At 36.5% G+C, this 27,904-nt stretch overlaps 1 protein-coding gene across 7 annotated transcripts in view; it reads left to right on the top strand.

Moving 5' to 3' along the window:
• The window catches only part of GPHN (gephyrin), a 273,967-nt gene that overhangs the window by 225,201 nt on the left and 20,862 nt on the right, over positions 1 to 27,904 (top strand). For all 7 annotated transcript variants that reach the window (XM_062495959.1, XM_062495956.1, XM_062495957.1 and 4 more), the window contains 7 exons: positions 309 to 446; positions 5,665 to 5,757; positions 8,989 to 9,044; positions 13,932 to 14,051; positions 18,144 to 18,202; positions 18,378 to 18,531; positions 20,361 to 20,482. In XM_062495959.1, coding sequence (XP_062351943.1) covers positions 309 to 446; positions 5,665 to 5,757; positions 8,989 to 9,044; positions 13,932 to 14,051; positions 18,144 to 18,202; positions 18,378 to 18,531; positions 20,361 to 20,482 — 742 coding nt within the window. The remainder of the gene's footprint in view (positions 1 to 308; positions 447 to 5,664; positions 5,758 to 8,988; positions 9,045 to 13,931; positions 14,052 to 18,143; positions 18,203 to 18,377; positions 18,532 to 20,360; positions 20,483 to 27,904) is intronic.

The raw sequence follows: 27,904 nt of genomic DNA, 5'->3' as shown, positions 1-27,904 counted from the left end.
TCTCAGATTATCATCCTCAGTGTAAAATACTGCATCACCTGGAAGGGCTTCTGTTTTAGATTAACCAATCTTTTCATTCTTATCAAGACTTCTGGAATGTTCTTCATTATAGATAAGGATATACACTCTCTTGATTCTAGTTGAATACAGTGTCTTCCCAGTGTCAGACATGAAAGCTCAATAGCGATAACTAGCTAATTTAATTTGCTCCAAAGTGCCAGATTAGTTTCAGTAAAATGTTTTAAATGAACACCACTACGTGAATCTGCTCACTGTAGCACACATGAACTTGTTCTTTCTCATTGCAGGTCACAGTGCTGTTGACATTACCAAGGTAGCAAGAAGACATCGCATGTCTCCATTCCCATTGACATCTATGGACAAGGCCTTCATCACAGTTCTGGAGATGACCCCAGTGCTTGGAACAGAAATCATCAATTACAGAGGTATATTGAGTTGGGTTCTTTGTGAGCATGAGGGTGATTACTTCCCTATTTGGCAACCTTCTTGCTCTTTTATTAATGTTGTGAGGTATCTGAAATAGTCCTTTCTCCAGGAGAAACTGCTTTAGGAAATACCAGTAATAGGGGAAATCTTTCAAAGTTAGGAGAATGTCAGTTGAACTCAGAGGTGCTCCCTGAAGGAGTCTGTAACAGAATGCTAATAAAATACATGAATTCATTTTCTTCCTGTTTGTGTTATATGTAGCAAACATTATACTCAACCTGAATGTGCCTCAGTGGACTTCTGTAGATGCCAAGTAGCTCTAAGTTATACTGTGATTGGTTCCCTCTGTGGAAGATTCTCACTAAACCCCTTTCTAATCTGACATTAATGATCAAAGCAATGATTGATTCCAGATCACTTTCTTCCATGTCTATATCTTTTTCCAGTTTCTAGTTAGCCTACTAGCCATTCCAGAATCTTCCTCCTCATAAATACAATTCCTTTTCTGTTTTACCACTACGTGATCATTTTCTGAAATCACTTCCTTTTAATGTTTGATCTATCAAAACTTTGTAATTAAAGAGTAACTGGTTTTGAAAATATACTTTGAGGCTGTCTTCAAAAGCACAAAACAGTGAGCAGAATATCAGACTTTGTGACTGTATCTATACTCATGAGCAAGTAGGGATAGATGAAGTGATTTTCTGGCCCTAAAAGGAATCAGCAGGGTACTTCTCATGTTTATTCAACTAAACTATCCTCCTTCCTGAAATACTGTGTTCATAGTGTCTATTAGGTGCCTCCCTAAGCTTCTGCTATTCCTTACATCAAGCCTAGGCACTATCTGGGAGAATGTTCTTGGCACTTAACAAAACCATGACAGGAAGTACACTGACAAGTAAACCTAAACTAGATAGGAAAGCAGGAACCTCTTCCAGGGATTCTTCCAGATTGTCGAAAAGTAAGGTGGTGAGTGAAGAGACTGTGGAACCATAAACCTCAAAAGGCAAAAACATTTAGAACGTTGGTGCTGCAGACAGCAGAGAGGCACAAATGGCTGCTGAATTATATTAATATATTCTGTCTTCTGGCTTGGAAGCTCAACGTTTTCATGTTCTTTGACAAATCTTTGTGCTACCAGAAGCCTTCAAGATGTCTTCATATTGGCGTAGTGATTTAGCAAACTGTATGTAATATCACACCTGTGAATTTAGTAACTCCAAGAAGAGTTCAGTGCTCCCCTGAGTCTTGGCAGCAGGATTTCTGAGAAAATACTCCACATCCTGCCTTCAGAACAGCACCAATATTCGATCAACAAGGAATATGCATAATACACCCTGCACTTTCATAATGATGTGCAGATTAGAAGACACTAAGGCATAAATGACTGAGCATAGCTATTGGGCCTTTTTGGGTAGCTGTCAGTTAAATGTCTTCTTTAGGACAGCCCTGTGTGAACAATATGATGAGCTGTGGTGTTGGGTACATTTAGTCCAAATAATGCTATGTAGGCAACCCTGAACTCCTGAAATAAAGGATGAAAGACTGGCATCTGCCTCCCTGAAAAATAAGCACATCATATATTTATTTTGGTATGTCAGATACAGTTAAGGTACTGTGGGATTATTATTCTTCTTTGAATAAAAGAGGTTTTGATTCTAAGTCCAGAACATATGTATTCCTGGCACTCTTATTCTTTCAAAAATAATGAACTGAGTCTGCTGAGTCACTTTAGTTTTGACTCTTTTCCCTCTTGCCCAAAACACAAGTGTTAGCAATGGTAACATTAGTAGGTTCAGAGACAGATTGTTGATTTAATGTTCATATAATTATACCAACAATTCCTTCATATTTTTGCACTGTAGTGCAAAGTTTTATCTTGCAATTTATTTTTCAAGTGGTATACACTTATTTTAGCACTGTATGATTTCCAAGTGTATAGTATGAAATTTCAGGATTGAGCATATAAGAGATAGCCTAAAGAACATCTGTGTCTGTGATACTGCAAATTCAGTTCTCTTAATCTATAGATACAAATCTCAAGATGGAAATCCATTTTCACAAGTTCTTAAATTATCACCATAATGTTATACAGACAAATACATAGAATTGTTTTGCATATGTGTGTGTGTGCATGTGCACACACTTTTGTGTTTGATAAAATACATTGATTTTGAAGAATGCAGTGAATTAAGAATCAGTTTTCCATTAATTCCAGGTTCCTTTCTTTTGTTAATATACATCTAATTTCAGAAAATTGTAAAAATTTAGTTCTGGAGGTCTGAAACTGTATTTAGAAAAGCACTATTGTGCTGTACTTCTTTTCTTTGTGATTTTGTGTCTTGAATTACCACCGAGCTTCTGAAAACTATCTTTCAGGAGCTAAGTTTGTCCCCAAGGAAAGTGAAATGTGCAGAATTATAGGAGTGCTAATTGCCTAATTAATTTAACCTGATTTAGTTAAAACTAAACATATTTCATAATATTCATCCTCATAAGTAAAGCTGCTGAATGTTATTCCGAGCAAATACTCAGTACAGTCCTGATTTTATTCCTGATTAAGTCAAGGGATGGTGTAGTCTCACAGATCTGTCTATTCTATCCTAACATAAGGGAGAGGATTATAAAAGTTACCTTTTGAAACCTGACTTTCATGCCGGTGTGTTGCTCAGTGACTGTATAGATCATTTAACCTCTTTCACATTTAAAAAAGTTGGACATTCCTAAAGCATTTTACGTAAGTGTCATAAACCAAAGGTATCTGAAGCATATTTCTCACCTGCCATCATTGATATCTGGTATGAACCCCACAATTATGCTTTTATTCCAAATAATTGCAGTTACTTGAGTATAGCTCTGTGAGAACATAAGGGTAAGATTTTAGACAGCATGCTTATGATTATTCTTCTGAAACTAAGAAGATGTAGAAGTTTAATTGGTAATAAAATTATAATGCAGAAGCAATCTACATTTTATGAACTTAAGCCAGAGAACAGCATATTTATTCATTTAATCCATCACTTCCTAGTACAAGATCTGTCTTATTGCTGTGCCCCAGAGAAATCAAAGTTCTTCACAGAACTGTACCAGGTTCACCACCTAAGCTTAGCAAATACCCACATTTGAAAAGTGAGTTTAATATAATTCTCCATTTTGTGTCAGAAAGCTATGGGTATCACAAGGGGCAGTTTGATGACATTAAAATAATTCAGCACATCTTTCTGAATTACAATTAATCCAAATAGGGTCAAACTGTATTTTTAGAATAATTTCTTAAATAAAAGAGAGTACAGAGGTACTCAAGATTGTCCTCTAGTTGCTGACTTGCTTCATTTCAAATGCCTAAGGCTGCTTCATCAAATAATTCTTGCATTTTTCTTCTTGTAATGAAACTCATTCCCATTACTGGCTAGCCATTTATTCCTTTCAAATATTCCATGGCAGTATGCCAAGAACATACTGTTCAACTTTGCACTAATTGGTGTGATTTTGCATGGAGACAAGAAGCAAAATGAAGGCACAACATGCCTGCTAAAGTTAGAAGTATCACTTTTGTGTGAGATTTTATGCATCTGTGAACAAAGGGTGTTTTTACTAGACCTTTGATAGCTGCCTTTTCTGTGCTATAATTTAAATGTCTCTGTCTGCATTCTTTTACTCAGTACAAGCTTTTGTGAGCTTTCTTATAACTTTCTATATTGTGTATCACAGGCACTAATATGCAGGTTTGCACAGGTGAATTAATGGCCATTACAGAAGTTCTTTTCTGGTTGATTTAAACAGGTTTCAGCAGCATTTTCATGGCAATACTTATTTCGGCAATGCAGCATGAATAGTAACTTCAGGCTGAAAGTTGATACATATGGATGTGAGCACAATGATGCTGTAGTTACAAGAATTAATTGCTAACTAAAACATTTTGTGTTAGTAATTAAAATATTATCTTCATTATAATACTGCTTCATTGAAGCTGAACATTTTCAAATAGAGTAGGTGCACTTTTTAACAAAATCTATCAATTTAGTGTGCGGTACTAGCTCTTGTGCCTTCCTGGTGAATCCAGAACCATGCAGATTTCCCTGTCTGTAAAATAAGAAACACACTTCATGCACCTCTCTTTTTTGGCATGTCTCAAAGTTCATAATCTCTAAAGCACATACCCATGCAAATTCTCCTGGCAGAAATAATCATGCATCCTCTCAGTCCAACATACTTTCAGCTGGATATTGCCTTCCAGTGCCACAATGCACCCCAGGAGGTGGCCTCTATTATGAGCAGGGCTTCCCTACTTCTACTTAGACATACTGGAATCAAGCCAGTCTCAGTAGTTCTGACCCATGTGTCCCTTCCCAGTACATCTAATCACGTGTGTAATAAATCTGCTTTCTCTCTCACACTGTATCAATGGGCAGGTTACATATTTTCCACTCTGTTCCCTATCATACTAAAAATAAAGCTCTTGCTGGTGCCATAAAAGTACCAGCCACTTGACTGAGGGTGAAGTAATTCATATCAGTCTCTAAAGGGAGGCTGAGCCAAATCACAGCTCATCAGTCATAGTTGCTAAGTGAAGAGGAAGAGTATGTTTGAAACATCTATTAAAATATTTATAACAGTGTAAATTTATATAAATAATTCTGACACTTACATGCACTCACCCTCCATTAAGCAGAAGTGCTCTCAGCAATTAGGTGAATCTAATCTGTTGCAAAACTTCTGTGTCAATTTATGAAAACTGCTCCATTATTATTGTTCTCAATTCATCACTTCTCACTTTCTGTGCACAGGATTCACTTTTGAAATGTCATTTCACAAGTTTTTTTAAAAGAAATGTAATAAAAATTCCAGTGAAGGAAAATAAAGAAAATGCATATATTTAAGAGATCTTAGGGGGAAAACTTGTCCTGAAAAAACTTACACTTGCTTTTCTGTCTGGTCCTTAATCAGACTTATCACCTTTGGGTTTGGATACTTGGCATTCAAATCTACTGTCAGCAATTTCACCACAACCAGGAGCACAGGCTTAAACAAATCCTTTACCATTACTTTCAGACTTCAGTCTTTTTTCCTGTATGTAGAGTCAAAAATCAAAAGCCTGAGAGATCTCTATGTCTCATACTCTTCCATTTCACCTATTGGAGGGCACAGCTGTTAGCTTTGTTTTCCCCTTTCACTCGCTGTAATGACACAGAGCATGGTCTTTTCTCTTTTTTCTAGATGGAATGGGGCGAGTCCTTGCTCAAGATGTGTATGCAAAAGATAATCTACCACCATTTCCAGCGTCAGTAAAAGATGGTTACGCTGTCAGAGGTAAACACTCACTTTGTGGACATGAAGTATACTGTCTGCTGCTTTATAAGATGTTAATTCACCTGTTTTGGATCCAGCAGAGGTTATTTTGGTTTAGATTTGATACAGATCACTGCTGAGGTCACATTTATAGGAAGTGCACTGTTTTGAAGGAAAGCCATAAAGCTAAGTTCAGATCTTTTGAGTGGATACGTGTGTACACGAGCAAATGTACATCCATGTGTGCTCCTAGATGTGCACCTCTGTTGCTTGTGCATTTCTTGGAAACATTTAAAACTCAGGACAGTAACAGAGCATCTGTTTCTGAATTATGGATTCATCTTATATTCCTCTGTTGTAGATTTAATGAGGATTTTCTTACATATCTATTACTTTGTTGAACTGTTACAGATACTGATTACATCAGAGAATTTTCAAAAAACTTACAAGTTTCTCATATGGCGACACCTCAAAAGAAGGGGTTTTTACTTTAAAAATACTGCAGCTGCCATATGTAAATAAAATTAGTTGTATGACCTTATTCAATTTATGCAGCAAATATGATTTCCCAAGAGACCTGAATTCACACTCTGGTTTGCCACTAGTTGCTGCATCATTTTGAGCCAGTTGCTTTTCTGTGCACCAGTTTTTCCCTTTGTAAAGTAAGAATAATGATGCTTACCTCATATGTCTATGAAAGAAATTTAAAATATACAGAATTGACCATTATACTAGTAGTGATTTAATTGTGGTAGTGGTTGAATCATCATAACACCATGTTGAAATTTGTACACAATAGCCAATTTTCTTCTAAGGACATTAAAATATCTTCTTTGTTAATGGCAGCTGAAACCATGGAAAGCAACTACCCATGAAATAGACTGTTTGCAAACCCAGGCAATGGATGTAATCCAGTATCTTCCCCATGCATTTGATATAAAAATAAAATTTCAGGTCCACAAGATGAGTGTGTATGAGAGACAGGCAGACCAAAATGACTAGTAATAGCAGGAAGGGAGTGCATATGTAGCCAGAGAAATACAGGTAATGTAACACTGAGAAAAGCTAAGACAGTGAGCTCTTGAGTAGAATGCTGAGTGACAAGGGCTTGGGATCAAGTCAGTGCTGTCTTGCAGCCTGATTGCTTCAGGGTAAGGCAAAGCACAAGTACAATCTCAGTAAACATGCTCAGAATGAGCAGAGTGATCATGAACATCATTTCCAGCAACTTCTGTCATAACCAATTCACAAACCCTAATTTTGGTGGTGGATTCAAGCAGAGTAACACTGAGATATTTGAATGCATCCAGAGGACACTAAAGCTGGTGAAAGGGCTGGAAGGAATGACCTGTGAGGAGCAGCTGAGGACTATGGGTTTGTCTTGTTTGAAGAAAAGTATGTTGAGAGGTGACCTCATGGCTCTCTACAGCTCCCTGCAGAGGAGAAGGGCACAGGGTGTCCAGTGACATTATGTGTGGGAATGATTCAAAGCTGTGCCAGGGAAGGTTTAGGTTTGACGTTAGTAAATACTGCTTTACCAAGAGGTTGGGCAGACACTGGAACAGACTTCCTAGAGAGTGGGTTGATGCCCCAAGCCTGTCTGTGTGTCAAAGGCATTTGGACAATGCCTTTAATAATTAGCTTTACATTTTGGTTAGCCCTAAATTGATCAGGCAGCTGTGTTGTGTTGCGCTGCGTTGTGTTGTCTTCTGTCTTCTCTTCTCTTCTCTTCTCTTCTCTTCTCTTCTCTTCTCTTCTCTTCTCTTCTCTTCTCTTCTCTTCTCTTCTCTTCTCTTCTCTTCTCTTCTCTTCTCTTCTCTTCTCTTCTCTCCTCTCCTCTCCTCTCCTCTCCTCTCCTCTCCTCTCCTCTCCTCTCCTCTCCTCTCCTCTCCTCTCCTCTCCTCTCCTCTCCTCTCCTCTCCATTCTTATTATTCTTGTGAACCTGTTATCTTAGGATATGAAGAAAAAAGCTTTTAGGCAGAGATAATATTGACTACATTAATGGATACTTCTTACAGAAAAAGTAAGGATTAGCTTTCAGTGGCATAACATGTCTGCCCAAATCCCTGCCCTTTTCTCATTTTATGTCAGTTGTGCATCATCTATAAGCTTTGTCTCCATATTATTATTAGTGGGGAATAAAATTAATTCAGCACCATTTTATTGGTTTAAAATAATTCAACTATTAGGAATTTCTTTCTCTTTTTTTGCTGGATCATCCAAGCACAGTTTTTTTTCAGTGAAGGTCTAACAACTGTTTTCAGTAGCATTACATGCATTATTCAAGGATATCTAGTTGAAGAGTCCTTTTCTACTTTTTTTACTTTAGAGCTCAGTCTAACATACAAAAGATTAGTCTCATAGATTAGTCTGTTTGATAAGCTTTTAAAGCAAAGTTAATTATTAGTCTTCAAACATGACTAAGTACTGTAGATAATGATCTGCAATGCTGCAGCCAATGCATGGGTACAAATGTGATAAATCATAGACTGATTGAACATCCTTCCTGAAAGTGCTTCTTCTCAATACAAGGTTACCTAGGTGTATATTCAGGGCTCCTGAAGTAAAACACAAGTTATTAAGATAAAGGTTGTCACTGATTAGACTTCATCTCTAGGAAATAAATTTTTGGCAACTATGGATTTACAATTAATAACAATAGAGATTTAAATGTGATCATTCAAGCCTAGTTTGTTTGAGCACTCTTGGCAGCATGACTGCTGTGCTTGGAAAGGCAGAGTTGCTTGTGCTTCACACAGGCTTTACACCGTGGTAAAGCCTATAATATCACTAGTGCCACTTGCTGCAAGACCTTTGAGGCATACAGGAGCTTAAAGACATTAGTAATTGTGCCTTTGTTGTCTCTGTAAAAATGCAATTTGCTAAATTGGAAGTCCTGAAGACTTGTTAAATCAGTGATCTCTGACTCCTAATTTTCAGTACTGCAATACTGTCATGAACACCCTTAAATCTTTGTTATTAATGTAATTCCTCCTAGTCTTCATTTACATGACCTCATAGTGCCCAGAAATTTTCAGTTAAAAATAATCTGTTCTCTAGAACCTGTGTCTTTCAAAATAATAAACACACTTCAAATGGACCTGAAAGGTAAAATGTTTGCAGAACTTCTATAACTTTAGTCATGCTAATACTGAGGAACTGATCATTTTTGCTCTTCTCCAGTTCTTAATTTATAATGCCATAATTTTTTTTGGTTCATTGTTTACCATTTGTGTTGTCCCTCTTAACAGCTGCTGATGGTCCAGGAGATCGATTCATCATAGGGGAATCCCAGGCTGGTGAACAGGTGAGCACAATTGCTTTTCTCTGTTTTTAATGGATGTTTCTTCTGTAAGATATTGCTTTGTACTTTTACAAGCCTTGATAGTACTCCAAAATTCAATAGTCCTGGATGTGGTGTGAAGTAGGACACAGCTGTACTGACCCTCCTGCTATGTGCCTTGGGACATGATTTCAGAAAGTGAGGTAGTACAGTTACATAAGGAACTAACAAGGATATCCCAAAATACTTCAGAGCATTGTGCTGACATGTCTGATAGGAGTGCATACAGTAACATTCTGCTCTGGCACAATGTTTGAGGACATGAGATTTCCAATAGTACAACAATTCATAAGCAGAGAGTGATTTAACCCCCTCTTGCTGACAGATTTTTAAAGGATGCCAGCCCAATAACTGTTTTGATAAGATGCTTCCATTTTTCGCACTGATACCTGCAAAATTAAAGTGTATAAAATGTTTATTAAACTTTTATGGTTAGGTAGTGATTAGTACAATCTTGAGGAAGCCTGGCAGCAGCCTGGATTGAGGCTGGTTTGTGAGAAGAATGTTTGTGCACCTTAGCAGCTACATGGATTGATTTTAAAAGCAAGCTGAGGCATGACCTGTTTGTGACCTGCTGTGCTCTATAAATATTCATGAACAGACACATTTCGTGATTTGCTCTCAAATTCCAGAGCATATTTTATGAAGCTCCTGCACTAATACTGGGGTAATGGGAAAAGAAATCAGTTCTATGCAATTACTGTTATTCTGTCCATTTAATCATACCTGGCAGCTGTGTTCAGGAAAACGTGAGTTAGTCCAAAATGTTTTTCCAGCTATTTTAAGTCTTGATTTATAATTCTGTGTATTGTATGTGAAATGATGGAGAAAGGGAAGTAACAGGCAAAACAAGGAATTGAGATGTTTTAATGAGGATTGGAGTGTGTCCATTTTGACTGCTAAACAAAAAAGTCCAAGTAAAATTGACATATTTCAAAAGTTGTATCAGATTTTGGAAGTATTACCAGTCACAGGATTATTATTTTTTTGAACTATCTCTGAATGTGTAATAAACATTTAATTTGGCTAATCATGATAGGAAGATAGGAAGAACTATAGATTTTTTTTTTTCCTTTAGGTTCCATTCATCATCATGAATTATACGTTGGTATAATAGACAGCTTCTCAGTACTGACATTGCTGTGAACTTAGATTAATGGATCTGGTGTACAAAATATGTAAAATAACTTTAAATTCTAGAAAAACAAAAGAAAATTAATTCAGCAGTTTTTTAACCTGCCTTATGTTTTTAGCCCTCCCGACTGCATTTTCAAGCATTGGTCCAGAATCCAAAAGACTTGACAACTATTTTACAGCCCTTTTTATGATCATTATAACATAGCAAGGACCAGCAGAGCAACCTGCTGAATTATCACTCCTATCACTATTCCCCTGTCATCAGTATTATCATTTTGCTAGTTAAATATCACAGCACAGTGTTGTTTAAAAGCAGTACTGTTGAAGCTGTCTGTAATGGGGAGTACTTCCCATTAGAGGTCTGAAGAGTTTCAGTGTCCTAATCAGTTCAGCAGGTTTGTACAAAAGGTAAAAGGGCAAATGGAAGCTGCTTCCCTCCTACAAAGTTCAGGAGCTCACAAATGTCTCTATACAGGAACAGTCTGTCCTCCCAGATTATGGGGAATAGAAAGGCTCTCTGCCAAGGAGCAAAAATTGGGTGGGAAGCAGGCATGCAGAGAGAGACTATTTCTGAAAATACCAGTGGCAAGTTAGAAAAACAAGGCTGTTGACCTCAGAGTAATTGGTCAAACTTTTTTTCTTGGGCAAACACATCTTCAGGTTCATCTCCTTCCCAAGAAATTATTTACAGCCTTGGAAGGCTCCTCAGTCTCATTTCACCCTTCAGTCACTCTCAGCAGCAACTTTCTGCTTTTCATGTTACAGACCAATTAACAGAATGATTCACAGCAGGGAGTTCAAAATAGATTTAGATTTGGCTCCTCCTGTGGGGAAAAAGGTTATGTAAATGCTAGTAGCAAGGAAGAAGATGGAGCTGAGAATTGCAGGGAGGCCATATAGCCAACTTGGACATTTCTGTATCAGTTTTTAATTTGTGTATTTTCTTATTTCCATCTCCAGATGGTCATGTTTATGTTAACCCCCTTTTTGTTTTTTTAATTGTATATCAGGGAAAGCTTTAAGCCATTACCCTGCTTTGGGAAGGTTAGGGCACACTTGAGATTACTGGTTACAAGCCATCCACAGTGTCCACAGTGTGTGAAACATTCAACCATAGGAAAAATGGTTTTCCTTCTGTAGACTTACTTAGACCATAGCATTTCCTGCAACACTTTATAAAGGTGTTTGTCAGAGGTACTACGACTAATCAGCTGCAATATAAGATGAAAAGCAGGCATTTCCCATGATTCTATTAACCTGTGCCTTTTTGCAGAAAAGGAGCATGGATGATTCTAAATCACACAGAGAGGTGTGCATGAGAAAATTCCTGAGATAGAGGTTGTGCTTCGTAGATTATTTCTGGGTTTTATTCAGTGACTAAAATTGAGTAGATTATTAGTAATGAAGGCAAAGGACAGAAACCAGTATTGCTCCATTGCAGGTAAAAGTGAGATCTCAAAGGCATTTAGAAGAGCTGTGAAATTTTTGCAGGTTAATATGTTTTCTGAGAAGCAATCATTTCTTTATCTTCATAGTCTCTATCATAGACGAACACAGCCCTGGAGATTCACAAATAAATCTGATGGTTGACTTTTGTTCCTAAAGTTAATCTGATCAAATTCGCAGCAGACAAAAAGGAAATTAAATATATGAGCAACATAACCAGTTCTAAAAGCAGTTGCATCATTAATTTATTTAAATGTATCACATTGTTGCATCTCAAAAAATTAACTCATCTAACACTAAACTCCAAAAACAGTTAGTTACAGCACATTTTATTACCATATGTGCTGATCTGTGACAGTAGTAGGCATTTAGTGTTCTTTATGACGCTTTTTAAATGGGACAAGTTTTTTATGCAATACATTTTTCCTCTGAAATTTGTCATTTAAGCCAGCAATACTTAATAAGTTCAAAGCAATATTACCTATTTGTAATGTACTTTCAGAGTATATCTACAGTGGTATGCAAAATACATAATCCAAGGCATAAGCTTTAGCTTTTGTAACATTTCTTTTCATAAAAAATCTAAATTACACACTAGATAGCATTATTTTCCCTTTTAAGAAGCTTTAGTATAAATGGCATTATCGCTGCTATCCATCCACAACTCCTTGAATAGTCTGTGGTGAGGAATAAATGCCATTTTCTTAAAAGTGTTTTTTTATGTCATCTGGTTTAGATACCTACATTAGGATAGCATGAATCTTGTACTAAAAATACACTAACTGTGACATATGGCAAGTGTGGGCTTTATTGATGTTCTTCTCCAAGGATATTAGATTTCCATTACCTGTAGAAAAGGGTCAAGATTCTGTCAGTTCTAGGCTCAGTTGTTTCGTGGAATACGAAGGTCACTGTGATACTGTGGTAAACCAGATAAAAACCATCCCCACCCCATCCCTAGGACTTCTGTCCCAAATGTGTGAAATAAACACACTTCAAAGTAAAACTCAGAGGTTGTGACAGTGCTGACGTGGAGTAGAAGAATGAGCAAGGCAAACAGCTTTATGCAGCTGAAGGGCTGACCACTGGTCTAGAGCTTGATAGTGTCTGTCCAGCCTCATGGCAAAAGTCATGGAATAAATTCCTGCTGGGCAGGAGCAGGTAACAGTGCTGGGTAGTACTGCCTGCAACCTGTGGGTTGCTGCCAAATGTGTGCTAAATACAGTTTGAGAAGTCCTGGATGTATTCCAGCACTGCATATGGAATATGGAATCAATCTGCACATAAGTTATATGTGTGACATACAGAATGTGTTGCTTTGATCACAGCTGCATAGATCTGTGTGCAGCACATGTTAACTTGTAACAGTGAAACCTAAGTAAGCCAGGCTTACTGCAGTGCTGTGGGGAGCCAGCAATGAAATCTCAGTCATCATATCAGCTTCTTTTAGTTTCCTTTTTTTGGGAGTTTTTTTAGTTACTTATCTCTTAAATAGTTATGGTCAAATTACAGTTTTACCCTGGATTTTGACAAACGTTTATTAAAATAGTCTGCCTGGTGAGAAATGTTAATAAAAACACATCATTTGTTTTATCATTTTGTTCTGGTATTTTTCTATCCTTTGTACTGCTTCTGCTGAAACTTTGTAGTATCCCGTGACTTTATAGAATTGTAGAATATTATCAATTTTAGGCTATTCTAAATTGACAAATATCAATATTCTCTAGTATGGACTAGTATTCAGCTGTCTCAGTGTTAGGAAATCTGCTTAAAAATTAAGCAGTTGGTCACATTACCATTATATATTGTTTTTTTATATATAGAGTGCTGGTAAAACAAAACAGAACAAAAATGGAACCAAAGCAAAGCAATTTCAGCCCTGGGAACCAGAGTGTTCTGCAAAACTATTTGTGTACTGAGAACTGCTAGATTTTTGCTCATGAAAGTTTCCAGAAAGTCACCCTCTAGCAGTTAAATTTCTAATCCAGTTATTTTTCTGAGTATCAGTCTAGTCCTTCTTCTGAAAGTTGTTTCATGTGATAAAAATATAAGGAGGAAAGACTGAAGCCACCTAATATGTGGCCATATAAATAAAGCCAGGTGTGAATTGGAGTTTATTGTACCTCATGATATTGCTCACAGTATATCAAGAGTCATGTTGCATATAAGCGTGGTCTTCCAGTCTTCAGATAGATTACTTCCATAAAGTTCAAGTGGTTTGAATTTTTTTTCCAAAAGTATTTTAATTTCTGGTTTTTTATTTTTCAGCCAACTCAGACTGTGATGCCTGGTCAGGTAATGCGTGTTACAACTGGTGCTCCAATTCCATGTGGTGCTGATGCAGTGGTGCAAGTGGAAGATACAGAGCTCATCAGGGAATCAGATGATGTGAGTCACAAGTTAGAAAACTCATTTTTCTCTTGTGTGCAGCAGTAAATGGCATATAACACAATCCTGTAAATATGAAAGACAGTCATACAGAAAAGCTCTTCAGTAATCTCAGAAGTTTGAGGACTTTTGCATCAGTTCCTAGTGGCAATTCTCACTTTTTCAGGCTGTGATAACAGTACCACAGACCTTCCTGTTCTGACTGATTTTTCATCAGAATTGTTGAATGCTGACTCAAATGCTTGGGAGCATGATTTGAGTGAAAGGCAAATGCCTCCTAGAAATCCATGCCTACAGTCCAATTTGAATGCCTACTGTACTCACATTTGAAAATACAGGCTACTGGAAATCTCACCAATAAGAAGGGGAAATGTTTGCTTAAATTACATGTTGATCTCAAAATAATACATTGAATTACTGCTGGTGTAATTAAAGCTGAAAATGTTTTTCTGTGGAAAAGTGAACTGTTTTAAGTGCTGCAAAATCCATGGGATTATTTGGGTTCTTTTAAACTGTGCTATGAGGACAGCTCTGTATTATCAGAGATTATCTTGTTTCAGCAAAGGTGAATTTGATGGATTTTGAATACTTGTACAAATGCCTTCCAATGAATCTGTTTGGAAAAAGAGTTTTTGTTATGAAACAGGGGAAGTAAATGCCTCCCAAGTTTTTTTAAACTACAGCTACAAGATTTTTAAAATACTCTTTGTGCTCCTTTAAAATGAGAACATTACTGAATTTGAGACCTCTGAAAACCAAGAAATGGATAAGGTGCATATTCCTCCAGAATGTAAACATTACCCTGTTTTTGAATAGATTTTCCAGCCTACCTTTAAATCATACTAGCGGACTACCTTACAGATGCTGCAAATAAGAACACAGAAAGAAAAACACAGAAAAAGATATTAATCCTGTAGTAGTAATTCTGTATGCACAGTTATCTCAACATAGTAAAATGTGCTTTTTATGAAGTAGAGGAGCTCTCTGTAGACAACTTTATTCCAAAGATTCCATCTTAGACTTCCTTTGTGTTGCTGCATTTGCTTCTGGTTCACAGCTGTGATTTCAAGGCACTATCATCATGTTTGCTGTCATCTGAGAGACTTCAAGACAAGAAAATATGTCTCTTACTTACACAATTTCCAAGTTCAGCTTTGGAACAAAGTATGTGTATGGTTCTGTGCTCAAATCAGCCTTTGCTCTACTGCTGCTGTTCTGACAAGCTGTTGCACTTCACCACAGCTCAGTGTCAGCATTGTGATTGCAGCTGGGGTGTAAGCAGATGAATTCTAGTGTTCGAAACTGATAAAGACTACAAAAACTGAAACCCACTCTCGAGATCCTTTCTCATGCATTAATCTTATTAAATCTTATTTATCTTATTAAATGCATAGATGTTTACATCTAATGAACTCAGCAAGCTGTCTAGGCTGTCCTTCTTCCTATCAGGGAAACTATAGAAATTATCAATCCTGCTTTGAGGATTGCAATATGTATAGATTATATCTTCCTGCAAAACACACCACTGCCTTCACTGCTTGTTAATTGTTCCATTAGCCTTACTGAGCAAGTCTTTTGTGGCCATTGCCCACCTCATCTTGAGAGGACTATCACATTGCAGAGCAGCACACATGGTAACTTTCTATTTTTCTACTTCTTCTTTGGATGACTCTGACCTGCCTTCCACTTTTTTTGTGCATGTTCTCCTCTGCATGTGAGAACACATTATTTGGCTGTGCTTAAAGTCTGAGTTTTTTCATGAATGGTCAGCCACCTTCAATTTCTTTTTCCTGCCTATAAGTAGGAGGTAGAACTCTTTAATTTCTGCTTGTCTTTGAATACACCACTCAATGAATCCTGTTGATAATAATTAGTATAGTTTAATTAATATGTTATTTTCTTCTCTTCCTTTTCATGTCTGGGTGGCTGAATATTTCAAGAATATTTTTCTTTTTAGTGTTAAGAACTCCTACTGGGATTTAACTGAAGTGAAATCTTTAACACCTGAAAAATATACTTCTGAAAAGGGATTACTTTTCAAAGGAACTAATGCCTTGAGTTTTAGTTGTGGTAGCAGTACTCAAACTTCATAGCAAGCATTCTCCAAATGATCTTAGAAGTCATAGGCCTGAAAGGAATTAAGTTTATCCATCAGGAAGAAAAATTCTCATCAGTTTGCCAAATGCACTTTCATTAAGAAACATGTCTACATACACTCTTTTTATCTTGAGTTTTTATGTCACCTTGTAGGAGAAAGGAGCCCAGTGTGATCAACCAAAGTAAGAGTTAGATCCTGCATCAAGCCCAAGCATCAAGTGTATCAGCCAACTGTTCACAGCCACCAGAACAAGCTACTCAGATATAGTTCAAAATATGTTAATACACACAAGAATGCTGTATGACACACACCAAAGGAAAGATGTTCTCAGTGTAATGCCATACCTCTCTGCCACTCTAGCCACCTTCAATTATATTGTATTCCTTAAGCATTCTGGGATATCAATCGGTTCCATAGATGTCAATCTCTGTATATCACCATGTTGTCCATAGTCACACTTTCCACAATGCCTTTTAAACCTGGGATTGCTGAATTCCTCAAAAGCCTGTTTTTTAGTTATTTCCCCTAATCCAGGAATCCTAAACAATATTAATCAAATGTATCAGTGCCTCTCCTCTTGATTCCCTTAAAATCTTCTATCCCTCTTTAAATGTTATCAAAGGTACAGAAATTTCACATCTTCATGACTGAACAACCATCCCCAGTGTCATAAAAATAAAATAATTTTGGGACTAACCACTGCTCCAAATTTTTATTGCAAGAATCAAGTGTCTTTTACAGCCTCAGCTGGCAATGAGGGGGCAAAAGGCCATTCTGGGCACCAGCATAGCCACTTTGAACACTCCCAGACAAGAATCATCTCTTATACAAAAAGAGCAAGTACAAAAGAAACCAAGTTTGCAATAAAAGCTTCTGAAAAGCATATGAAAATACTGGGATAAAGTAAGAAATATTTTCATTAGTAATTTTCTGGTTTTCAGGGGTTTAAATCTTCACAATAAGTAAACAGAATCTCAATCTCTAATAACACATTCATTAGCTTTAACTTTGGGGCCTTAAGTTTAGAGCATTTAGTTTGAACTCAGAAACTGAGGCCCATATCACCTTTAAGAAAATATACAAGTCCCAGTGTCCCATACAACACTACTGTTCTTGTAAAAATTCGAAATAACACTGACCTGCCTTGTTTTTCTTGTAATATTAGTGTTTGACTTATAACTTTGAGGTATTTAAATATGAAGCACTACATGATAATGTAAAAACAAAATTTGTTCCAGTCTAAGTTTAGATTTAATGCTGCTGACAGACTGGCACTATTTCAAAGCTGAGTGTATATATCATCAACCCATTTGCCGGGCTTAAAATTAAATAGTAACAATATAGGTCATGTGCCATTTATTGGCATTGAATGAATCACCATACCATTGACATTGTGAACAAGGAAATGCATCAGACTTTTCAGGCCACTGTCTCTTGTTCACAATAAATAAACAAGATGAATGAGCCCGTTTCTGATTTCTACAAGGCTCTCAAGTAGGAGTTTCCACTAGAGGAATCTACGTGAAAATCCTGAAACAGCTGCAGCACATAGCTTCCTCCCACCTTTCTGCTAATGGTGTAGCCTACTGTCTGCCAGCCTAATGGTCTGTTTGAAGTGCCATCTTTGAAATGTTTTGACCAGATTAAATTGGCTGAGAGGAGTAGAAAGAAGCCACTCAGTATACCAGATGAACCAACATAGGAATGGTATATAAACACAGGTATCATTAAAAAAAACAGGAAGCTGAAACTACATATACAGTACTGGTCCTCCCCTAGTGAGCTCATCATAAAGAGCATTTCTTAAAATGCTGTTCAATTTTAGCACACATTTTGTTACAACCTTGACAAACAAATCAGGACAGCAATATGATGCTTAAACCAAAATGTCTCATTGTAATGGGTGCTGTAAGCTGTGTGGACTTTTGAGAAATTAAACATTAATCTTCTTTGAATAGCTCAGCTGACCATATGTGATGTCCTTGTGTTTGTAGGGCACTGAAGAACTAGAAGTTCGAATTCTGGTGCAAGCTCGACCGGGCCAAGACATCAGGTCTGTATTTATTAAAATATCTCTGTAAGGAATAGAAGGGCTGATGAATGAATTTCAAAGTAATTTTTTAATCATGAGTAGTACTGACATTTTAACAGGCAGGACCAATCAAGGAAAGGTACTTTGAATCTCATTCTTTTTCTATTTCATGTTGTTTTGCTGTCCTGATTTTCAGACCCATAGGACATGACATTAAAAGAGGTGAATGTGTGCTGGCAAAAGGAACCCATATGGGTCCCTCTGAGATTGGCCTCTTAGCAACTGTTGGAGTAACTGAAGTAGAAGTTAACAAGTTTCCAGTGGTTGCAGTAATGTCAACAGGGAATGAGGTAAGAAAAGTTTGTTTAGAATTATAGTCTGAAATACTGTATGTTTTTTTTTTGAGGCAGTGTTTTGGTTAGTGACTTCCACCCTATTCCTAAGCAGACTCACTTTTGACTGCAACTCATGCTGACATGAGCTATTTTTGTGAAGGATCAACCCAGAATAATTTGCTTATGTTTTCTCCATTAGGGGTTTTCTCACAGGTCTCACACTCTCTTTGCCAAAATTTTGGTAATGTATCCAACCATGTGCCAGCTGCTTTCCTCCTGCCAGCAAGGGAGAACCTGTGGGGTAGTCGGGGCTGTAATTCACATTGCCAGTCATGACTGAGGAGTAATTTCTTCTAAGCAATGCCTTCTCTATGTCTATAACAGAAATGGCAGACAAGCTCTTTGAGAAATGCATAGTTCTACTAAATGCCTTGTTGCAGTAGCGTGCCTCAAAATTCTTTCTAGTAGTAGCATATGTTGAAATCCAAACACACTCCCAGTGTAGAACAGCAGAACAGCTTTATAATTGCTTTAACTACATCAGAAAAATCAGATTCACAATTAACTTAATTTATTGGCTTTACATATGTTGCGTGTTGACCCAGGCCAGCACCTGTGCCCCCTAATTTCTTCCAGCAGCAGGGCAGAGAAAGAATAGGAAGAGCAAAACCTGAAGAATATGTGTGTTGAGATATTTGGGTTAAGACAGCTTGAAGTTTTGACTGTCCTTTAAGACAAACTTTTTGAAATCCAACCACAAATATTAACTCAATAGTTGTATTCTCAAACAGCTTGAATGTGTTCAATTTTTAAAGATTTTTAAAACTTTTCATAAGGTTGAATTTTGTCATCTGATGTACAGATTATTTCCAAATTTCATAGCATAAACAGGGTGTGGCATGCAGGAACCAAACAACTAACTGAGGAATAAATCCATAGAGCTACAAGGTTTAGAGGTGGTGATTTTCTGATTAGTAACTTCCGTATGATTGAAGATTCTTGCATGTAATTAAAGGGTCCTTTACTGATGTGGACATTCTCTTTGGTAAAATGTTAAGAAACCATGCACAGTGGGTTATGACAGAGAGCTGCAAGCCAAAGTATTATATTTACCCATGTTCCATTTTTCATTATTCTTACCTTACTGCCTAATGTTGTGATTTTGACAGATACATTCGTATTAGTAGTATTATTATTTACCTCCTATCAATATTGTATTTTCCTTTTGTGTCCTATATCAGAATTTCTAATATATATAAAACATACATTTACATATGTGTGTTTTGTAGTTTAGCTTCCAAAATGCATAACACATGTAAGGTAATTGCAACAATATAATATCTTGAGAGAAAGTTTTTAATCCAAACCAGTAATTGATATAAGAACTAAGCATAAAACCTCTGTCTATTAATCTGATGCAGATTGTTGTATTTGAAAGTCATCTTTTTGGTAAGCAGACAGTGAACTTCAAAATGTTCATTAATACCTTTAAATCTAGTTAACAATATCAATGAGGTTCCCTTAAAGCCATTTAAAGAGGCACAATAACATTAAAACTTAAAAGTTTTGTTTTGACTGTTAATGTCTGACATTAGAAGCCATGTACTCATAAGGAGGAAGAATGTTTTGCAGACATGCACCAGTAGAAACAAACGAAGAAACATGGAGGATTGGATTAAACAAGCACATTGCATGTCTTACTAATTTAAATCCACTAAATCACTCTATATGTATGTTTCATTATATGTATCTAAAAATATCTTGTCCAACCCAAAGAAAAAATTCCCTCTTGTGTAAAGCACAGTATTCCAAGGAGACTGACTGAGAGTGTTTCTGGTTTATAGCTGCTGAATCCTGAGGATGACCTCTTGCCAGGAAAGATTCGGGACAGTAACCGTTCAACTCTCCTAGCTACAATCCAAGAACATGGCTATCCAACAATCAACTTGGGAATTGTGGGTGATAAGTAAGTACCACATGTTAGTAAAGATGTCACTTCATATTCATGCGATGCACTTTATGGCATCCATGGGAAAAAGAAATACCAGAGAAAATGTCACTCATTACACGTGTCACAGTGTTGTGACAAGGCACATCTTGGAGAAAGTGTTTCACCCTTTTCATTAGAGCAAGAAATAAGTCTATTCTAACATTTTGAAATCATTTTGAAATCATCTAACATTTTTAATCTTTTGAAAAAATAAATTATTTAATGGTGTTTAATTTGTTTTGTATTCTGTTTGTTGAAACAGATATTTCCTGTTGCAAATTGAATTTATTGCTGCAGTATCCTTCCAAGCACTCTACTTAAAACACATAAGGGGAGACAGTTCTACAGCAGCTATACTTTGTTGCTGGTCAGATAAAGGGAGAAGGAAAGTTTATCTCAGAGTTTATTTTCCATGCCAAAATTAATTTAGACTGTAAAATTTTGTCATATTCTGAGTAACTGTCTTTTAAAGAAGAACCCACTGCTGCATATTGCTCAGTATTTCCAGAAATATGTGGAAGAATTTTTTTTTTATCTTTTGTGGCCTTTACTTTGATTGCCGTGGAGTAGCACCCTACTGATCAATCTTTCTGTTCATCTGACAGTGATTGCTCCTTGTTTCCTAGTAGTAGTGAAGTGACATCTCTTGAGAGCTCTAGGATAAGTGATTGAGGTGTTCAGTTTTCTGTCCTTTGCAAGGCTGTGCAATGACTGCCATCCATGGCCTCAGTTTCTCAGCGTAATGTATTTCCTCAATTTATTGAGACCTAGAGGATTTGAATAGTCTTTCCTGCTTTTCAGTTTGGGTATCAAACCAACTGACAAACTTTGTTTGACAGGGAGTTGTTCAGGTTGTCCTAGTGGGTAATTAAAAGCAAAAAAATAAAAAATAATATAAAAAGATAAAAAACAAACAAACAGATAAACGTTCCAGTCAGGGACTAAAAAAGGAATCCAACCAGTTTACTGTTACAGAACAGGTCATTTCAAACCCAGTCTTCCCTAAAGCAGTACTCAATATGAAACATCACTGGCTTGACAGAAAGTATATGAATGGGCCAGCCACTATATGGTTTTGCAATAATTAAACCAACCTGCATGGTGGCTGCAGGAAATGCAGTTGAATTTGAAGTACTCGTACAGGGAATGTGACATCACAGTTGTGATCTTTGGGAGGGCAAATCCTTCTGGATACTCTCACTGCATCCAGGTATCCCCTCTTTGCTTCTCTAGCCCAGCAAAACACAACTGCAGTTCAAAACAGCAATAAATACCATGCCCTCCTGCCCATGTATGCTTCCAATTTCAGGTGGTGATGTCATACAGAGTCTAAACTCATGAGACTGTCCTTTCCAGGAATGGCATCTAAATGTTCTGGATCACTAGAGCTTTCTGTATTACAAGGGCCATTTTAAACTTTAAAACATAAGTAGAAAAGTTTTCAAATGAAACTATTATATCTAGAGATTCTAGATTTATGTAGCTAAGAGAAAAGAAAACAGCCACAAAAAGTCTCTTAGTTCCTGAGAGTTATCTCTATGTAGAGGGACTGGCAAGAGTTTTCTTCAGCAAAATATTGTAGGTGGAACTTTTTACCACCTGCAGGAGCAAAAGTTAACAGCTTACATCCTGTATTACCAATGGCTTCATCTAATGGAAAAGATGTTTTCCCTGGTAGTGCCCTCTAGAAAAATAAGAGCATAAAAGCTTGTTTGTTCTTTATGGCCTTGTCCTAATCAAATAGGTATAGTCTCAACTTTGCTGTAAAGTCAACACTCTCAAAAGGAAAATTTTAACTTAAGGTCATTGTGCAAAGCTGTAGCTATGTGCTGCATTGCCTTCAAGAATTGTTTCTGTGACCTCCTAGGCATGGAGAGTTTGTGAAGATATATAATCTTGAAAGCTCTCAGTAATAAGTGGCAAACAGCTTTGGAATCATAGAATCATTTAGGTTGGAAAAGACTTCAGGATCATCAAGTCCAGCAAGCATTGCAAAGTCCACCACTAAACCATGTATGTCCCCAGGTGCCACATCTACATGTCTTTTAAATACCTCCAGGGATGGAAACTCCATCACTTCCCTGGACGGCCTGTCCCAATGCTTGATGGCTCTTTCAGAGAAGAAATTTTTCCTGATATCCAATCTAAACCTCCCATGCTGCAACTTGAGACCATTTCCTCTCATCCTGTCACAAGTTACTTGGGAGAAGAGACTGATCCCCACTTGGCTACACCCTCCTTTCAGGTAGAGAGGGATCAGGTCTCCCCTGAGCTTCCTTTTCTCTGGGCTGAACAAGTCCAGCTCCCTCAGCCACTCCTCATCAGCTGTGTGCTCCAGACCTTTCAACAGCTTCATTGCTCTTCTTTGGAATGTCTTTCTTGTAATGAGATTTGAGGCCCAAGAGAATTTTTTGCTTTTCTATATTTTTTAGAAATATATGTTATGACCTCTTTTTACTTGTTGCTAGTTGAACACTAGGCAGCAAATAAATATATCAGTCTAAGGAAGTGCCTGGAGCTTTGCTTTCAGTCACGAGAGAAGTTGATTCTTTTGAATCTTCACTATTAAAATGATCTCTGAGTCTTGAGATAGTATTACCTTGGCAAAGGTAGTAACACCTCTTTTCAAATTCTTTTCACTTCTTTTCCTTTTTTCTTTTTTTTCAGTTTTATGCTAACAAAGCAGCTTCTGCAGAGGTAATTGCTTTAGCTCATGGAATAGAAATAATGAGCCTCCAATTGCAGAGTGTACTTTGCAGTAAGTTTTGAAAAAGCAATTCAGTACTGTTGACTTAGCTAAAAATCTTCTGCACCAGATATCAGGATTCAGTCTTAGCATGTCTTCTGCCATTCTTCCACACTCACATGCCCAATCCATATCTTTTCAGCAAAATGCATCTGCAGTTCTGTTTCACTCAAAAGGAAAATCTATTTGTGTAAATCAGTTTGATAAGAAATATGGTGTTATTTCATTACACAATAAAGCTAACAGAGTGTTGCCCATACAAACATTTCAGTACATATCTTTCGGACTAACATGGCTGATTTGATGGAGTACTGTGGCACTTGAACAAATGCAGAAGACTTACCAGAAAGATGTTACAAAGGGTACGATTTTGACACTTTAGTTAGCATGTTTGTAGAAGAGAGGAACAAGCCTTCAGTGTCTGTTTTATGGTTTACTGAAGTTAAACCATAGATTATGTGTGTTTGTGTGTGCTCATGTATATGTGCATTTTTTGTATGTATAATATGTACCCTGACATTAAAAAACAGGAAGATTTTATATGCCTGCAATAGTTACCGGTGTAGTAAAAATACTGGCAAACATACTTTTCAGAAGGGAAAATTTTAAACTTGTACTTTTTCTTTAATGTGTCATGGTATGTATTTCTTCCTTCCCATACTTGAGATTTGGGTGTTTTTTTCCTATTTCCATTCTTTAATACAATTCTCATTTTGCTTCATTATACTGGGAGTATCACTTCCTGTACACCATAAGCACTAATGGAGTTTGAGACACACAGCAACTATTAGGGAGCACAGTTGAGTATTAAAATTACTGTAATGGGTCAAGGTTTCTAATAACCATGGAAATCCTCTTCAATCCAATCATATTTTCAGATCTAATATTCAAGCATAAAAAAAATTTTAGAGCAGTATTTGCAAAGACAAACTTAGAGTTATTTTTGTATATCATTTCAGCATACAAATCGCTCAGAGAAGTTTAGGTAAAAAAAAAGCTTGTCCAGCTGCTTCAAATCCCAGGATTGAGATACATGCAAACACAGAGAATGTGAAAAGATAGGGAAGCACACTGAATGTCTGGGTTTCTGAAGAGAAGTTAGAAGCTTTTTAAAAATGCCTTTACATATCAACCATACGTGAAGTTATATTTTGAACTGACCACTCAAGTCTGACTAAGACTACAGCTGTACTTTCATTTGAAACCAATATTATATTTCTTTTGGGAGCATTTTAAAAATTTCTGAGATTGTCACCATCGTTTCTGTTCTCATAAATTGTATATATCACTCAATATTCAAAATAAAAAACGGAAATTCCAAAACCCATAGATAAATTTTACAGTTGAAATCCTAGAAGAAAGCAATAGGAGAAAAGAACAGACCTGGGAACGTGATACAACTGACGTTAGGTCTGTCCAGAAGCCAAGATTTTCTCAGTCTGTCTTCTTAGCATGTAACAGCCAAGCTGTTTGAAAAGCACACATCTGTGAGTAGAAATGGAAGATATATCCATTTCCAGCGCTACTGCAGAAAAACTAAGGAAAAGAAGAAACCTTCTGATATTGTTGTTACTGCTGTGTCTTACATTTTTTGTCTGAATCTCAGACTCGCTAAAAAAAAATTAAAAAACAACGACTGGCCCGTTAAAGTTGGTATTCCAATGTACTTTTGAGTGTTGCCTCCTAATAACAAGACCAACTTAAAAAGGCTTCTAATTTCATTTGCTTTGCATGTAGCTTATAAATTTATTTGTTTTTTTGGAAACCATTGATAAAAATAAGTTACATTTCTGATCTGATCTGTAGAGGTCTAATTATCAGGATATTTTTGTGTCCGATTATTATTATTTCATTTGTGTTGTTCTTTGTATTCCATTGTTTAAAGTGTAAAGTTTAGCCCTAGAAAAATCTGCTGTAGCGTGGGTCTCTGTTTTACAAAGTCATCTTCCACTTTCTTCTATGAAAGACTCTTATTAAGCTTGCTAAGGAATTTTGATAACGAATGTAATGAATTCAATTTCCTCTGCTTTTGCCTTTGTTTACATGAGTACATTTTCCCCTTCTTTGCATTCTTTTCCCTATTTTCTAATTCCCTTATCTTTTTCTCAGAGATGTGTATAATATTTAGTTGCTTCCAGTAGCATTTTCATTTATGAGCCTGTGATTTCACAGTGGAGAGAGAAAGAATATTTCTCCTAAGGAGAAAAATTCAGGAAATTTATATTATTTCTTCACTTGCTTGAAAGATTTATCTGAATAGTTATTAAATCAGCAGTTTTTGAGAGATTTTCTACATTAGAAGTGTTTAGTCTCTTATTTGTTTACCTCTCCCTTTTGATATGCAGTTGGACATAGAGCTCCTAAATCATAGGTAAACATATTAAAAACCACCCTTGCTGTTGTAACAGCATTACTCTGTGACATCCAAAATAAAAGCTTTGATAGAGTCTCTTCATATTTAGAATGGATACTGAAATCTTCCTGAAGAATTTTGTCTGCTTCAATTTTAAGTTTGCCATCCCAAAAAAGGTTTAAATCTTTTGTATTTGTGTGGCTTACGTGTAATTACCACTATTATAATATAGATGGAACATCTGGAGTGGAGGGAGGAGAGTGGAGAAACTGCTCCAACTCCATAATTTCCTCATGCAATATCAGCCTGATATATATCATCATATGATTTAGAATATGAATTATGGGCAGAATCCAGGCACAGAATCTTAGCCTCTCCCTGCTCCAACTTAATGCCAGCCTGGGTAAAAGCAAATATATTGTGAACAAAATTAGTAGTTGTACTAGTATCATTTAACAAATGACAGCAAGAATATATTTGTTGGAGAAAAGATCTTGCATTAAATGTCACAATATTAGGTTTTGCTAAAGTGACTTCACTTCTAGTTCTGCTCAAAAAATGATGGTGTTTTAAATTTTGATCATAGCCTAATGAACACAGGGACACAGAGTAATGGTATGAAGGTGATTCAGATGTGGAGATCCCCCCCTTCCTTGTGCCCTGTCAAGAATATTCTCCTTTTCAAGCAGAAATGTTTAATAGCTGTCATGAAAATGCTTGATAATTATTTGGGAAATCTTCCAATAAGTTGTTATATTGATAAGTCATCTCATCTAATGCACGTGTTCTGAAAACACAAAGGAACATCTGAGCCAAAACAAAGGTGAAAAAAGAACTTTGAAATGGGACAGTGCAAGTCCCAAGGAGTCTTCTGTACCTGTAGGAAACCACATAGTGTGACAGGTAATAAAATTTCATGTTGTAGAGGTGACAGGTGCAAAGCTAATGCACAGCAGTGTGTCATTTTCCTAACTGTGTTCAACACAAGCATGGGCTCCCTCCTGAATCAGCATTTTCAGAATCACAGCTCAGTAGTGGCCCATGACAGTAGAGAACAGACAATAAAGGGGACAGAATACTTTCAAAATCCTGTCTTTGAAAACAGAGGGAATCTATTTGTTGGAGGAAAATTAAAATTACTATTTTTATGGTCTATTTTTGAGATATAAAGTTAACAATTTTAAAAGTACTTAGATAAGTTCTGTTTTCAAGAGAACTTCAGCTTCTAGAGGCCAAAGTATCATTCACTGAAATGACTTAGAACCTTCTTAATGCCTAGAGCATATATAGGAATTTGAGTTCCCAAGTCACTGAGAAATTTCGAGGCTTGAATTTTACTGATACCCTAGAAGAAAATTATGGAAAGTAGTAAAGGCAGTAGGCACAGAACAATCAAAGAAGTGGTGAAAAGTGAAGATGGGTCACTTATAAAACTGGGTTAAGTACATTGTTAATACAGCCAAATATGAATTGATATATAGAGGATTAAAGAATATAAGTGAAATTTACAGATGGAGGTTTATATCTTAAGAAGTAGAGATTTAAGAAAAGATCTGAGAATCATCTAAATACAAGTTCTAGCATATATGAAGAGCTAATTTCCTATAGAATTAGAAGGTTATTTTTGTCCTTACCTTTGTATTCCCAGGACAAGAACCATTAAATTTCTTAAGTGGTTAGAAGATGGACTGTGTACTAAAGTAATACCAGAACTCAGGCTGTTTAGTTCAATAGATGTTCTTACAAGATCCCTTGATTACCTTCCAGTAATACTGAGCCACATGGAGAATAAACTGAATAAAGTTTCTATTTGAGCAGCAATGCCTATATATTCAAGTTAGACTAATTCAGAGTGTAAGTAAAGCATAATTTTAACAGTGATAGTAATTATTTATTAGGAAACTAAATTAAGTGCTTTGATATTCATTTCAAAGTGAGACTGGATATTTATTTATAATTCAAACAGAATCAAGTTCAGGGAGGTTCTCACAGTATTTTAAATACCAATTATAAAAAAGGGAGTTATTTCTCTGGTTTCAAATAATCTCGTAAGTATTATTTCAGAGAAATAAATTAGTTTTTGTATTATTCTGAAGGACAATGCATAGCAGAAACACAAAATCAGAAAACTAGTACCAGCAGAAATTACAAAAGACATCTTAGCATCATGCTGGAAAATATTTTGGATTTTTGAGACTGCTGTCTGTAATGTTGATGGTTAAACCAGAATCTGGGATCATTCATGAAATCTGAAAGTCTTTTGCATGTCACTTCATGACACAGGAAATGGCTTTCTTGG

Source organism: Cinclus cinclus, chromosome 6 (assembly GCF_963662255.1).
Source record: "Cinclus cinclus chromosome 6, bCinCin1.1, whole genome shotgun sequence".
Taxonomy (NCBI): Eukaryota; Metazoa; Chordata; class Aves; order Passeriformes; family Cinclidae; genus Cinclus; species Cinclus cinclus.
This window is presented reverse-complemented; position numbering and strand designations above follow the sequence as displayed.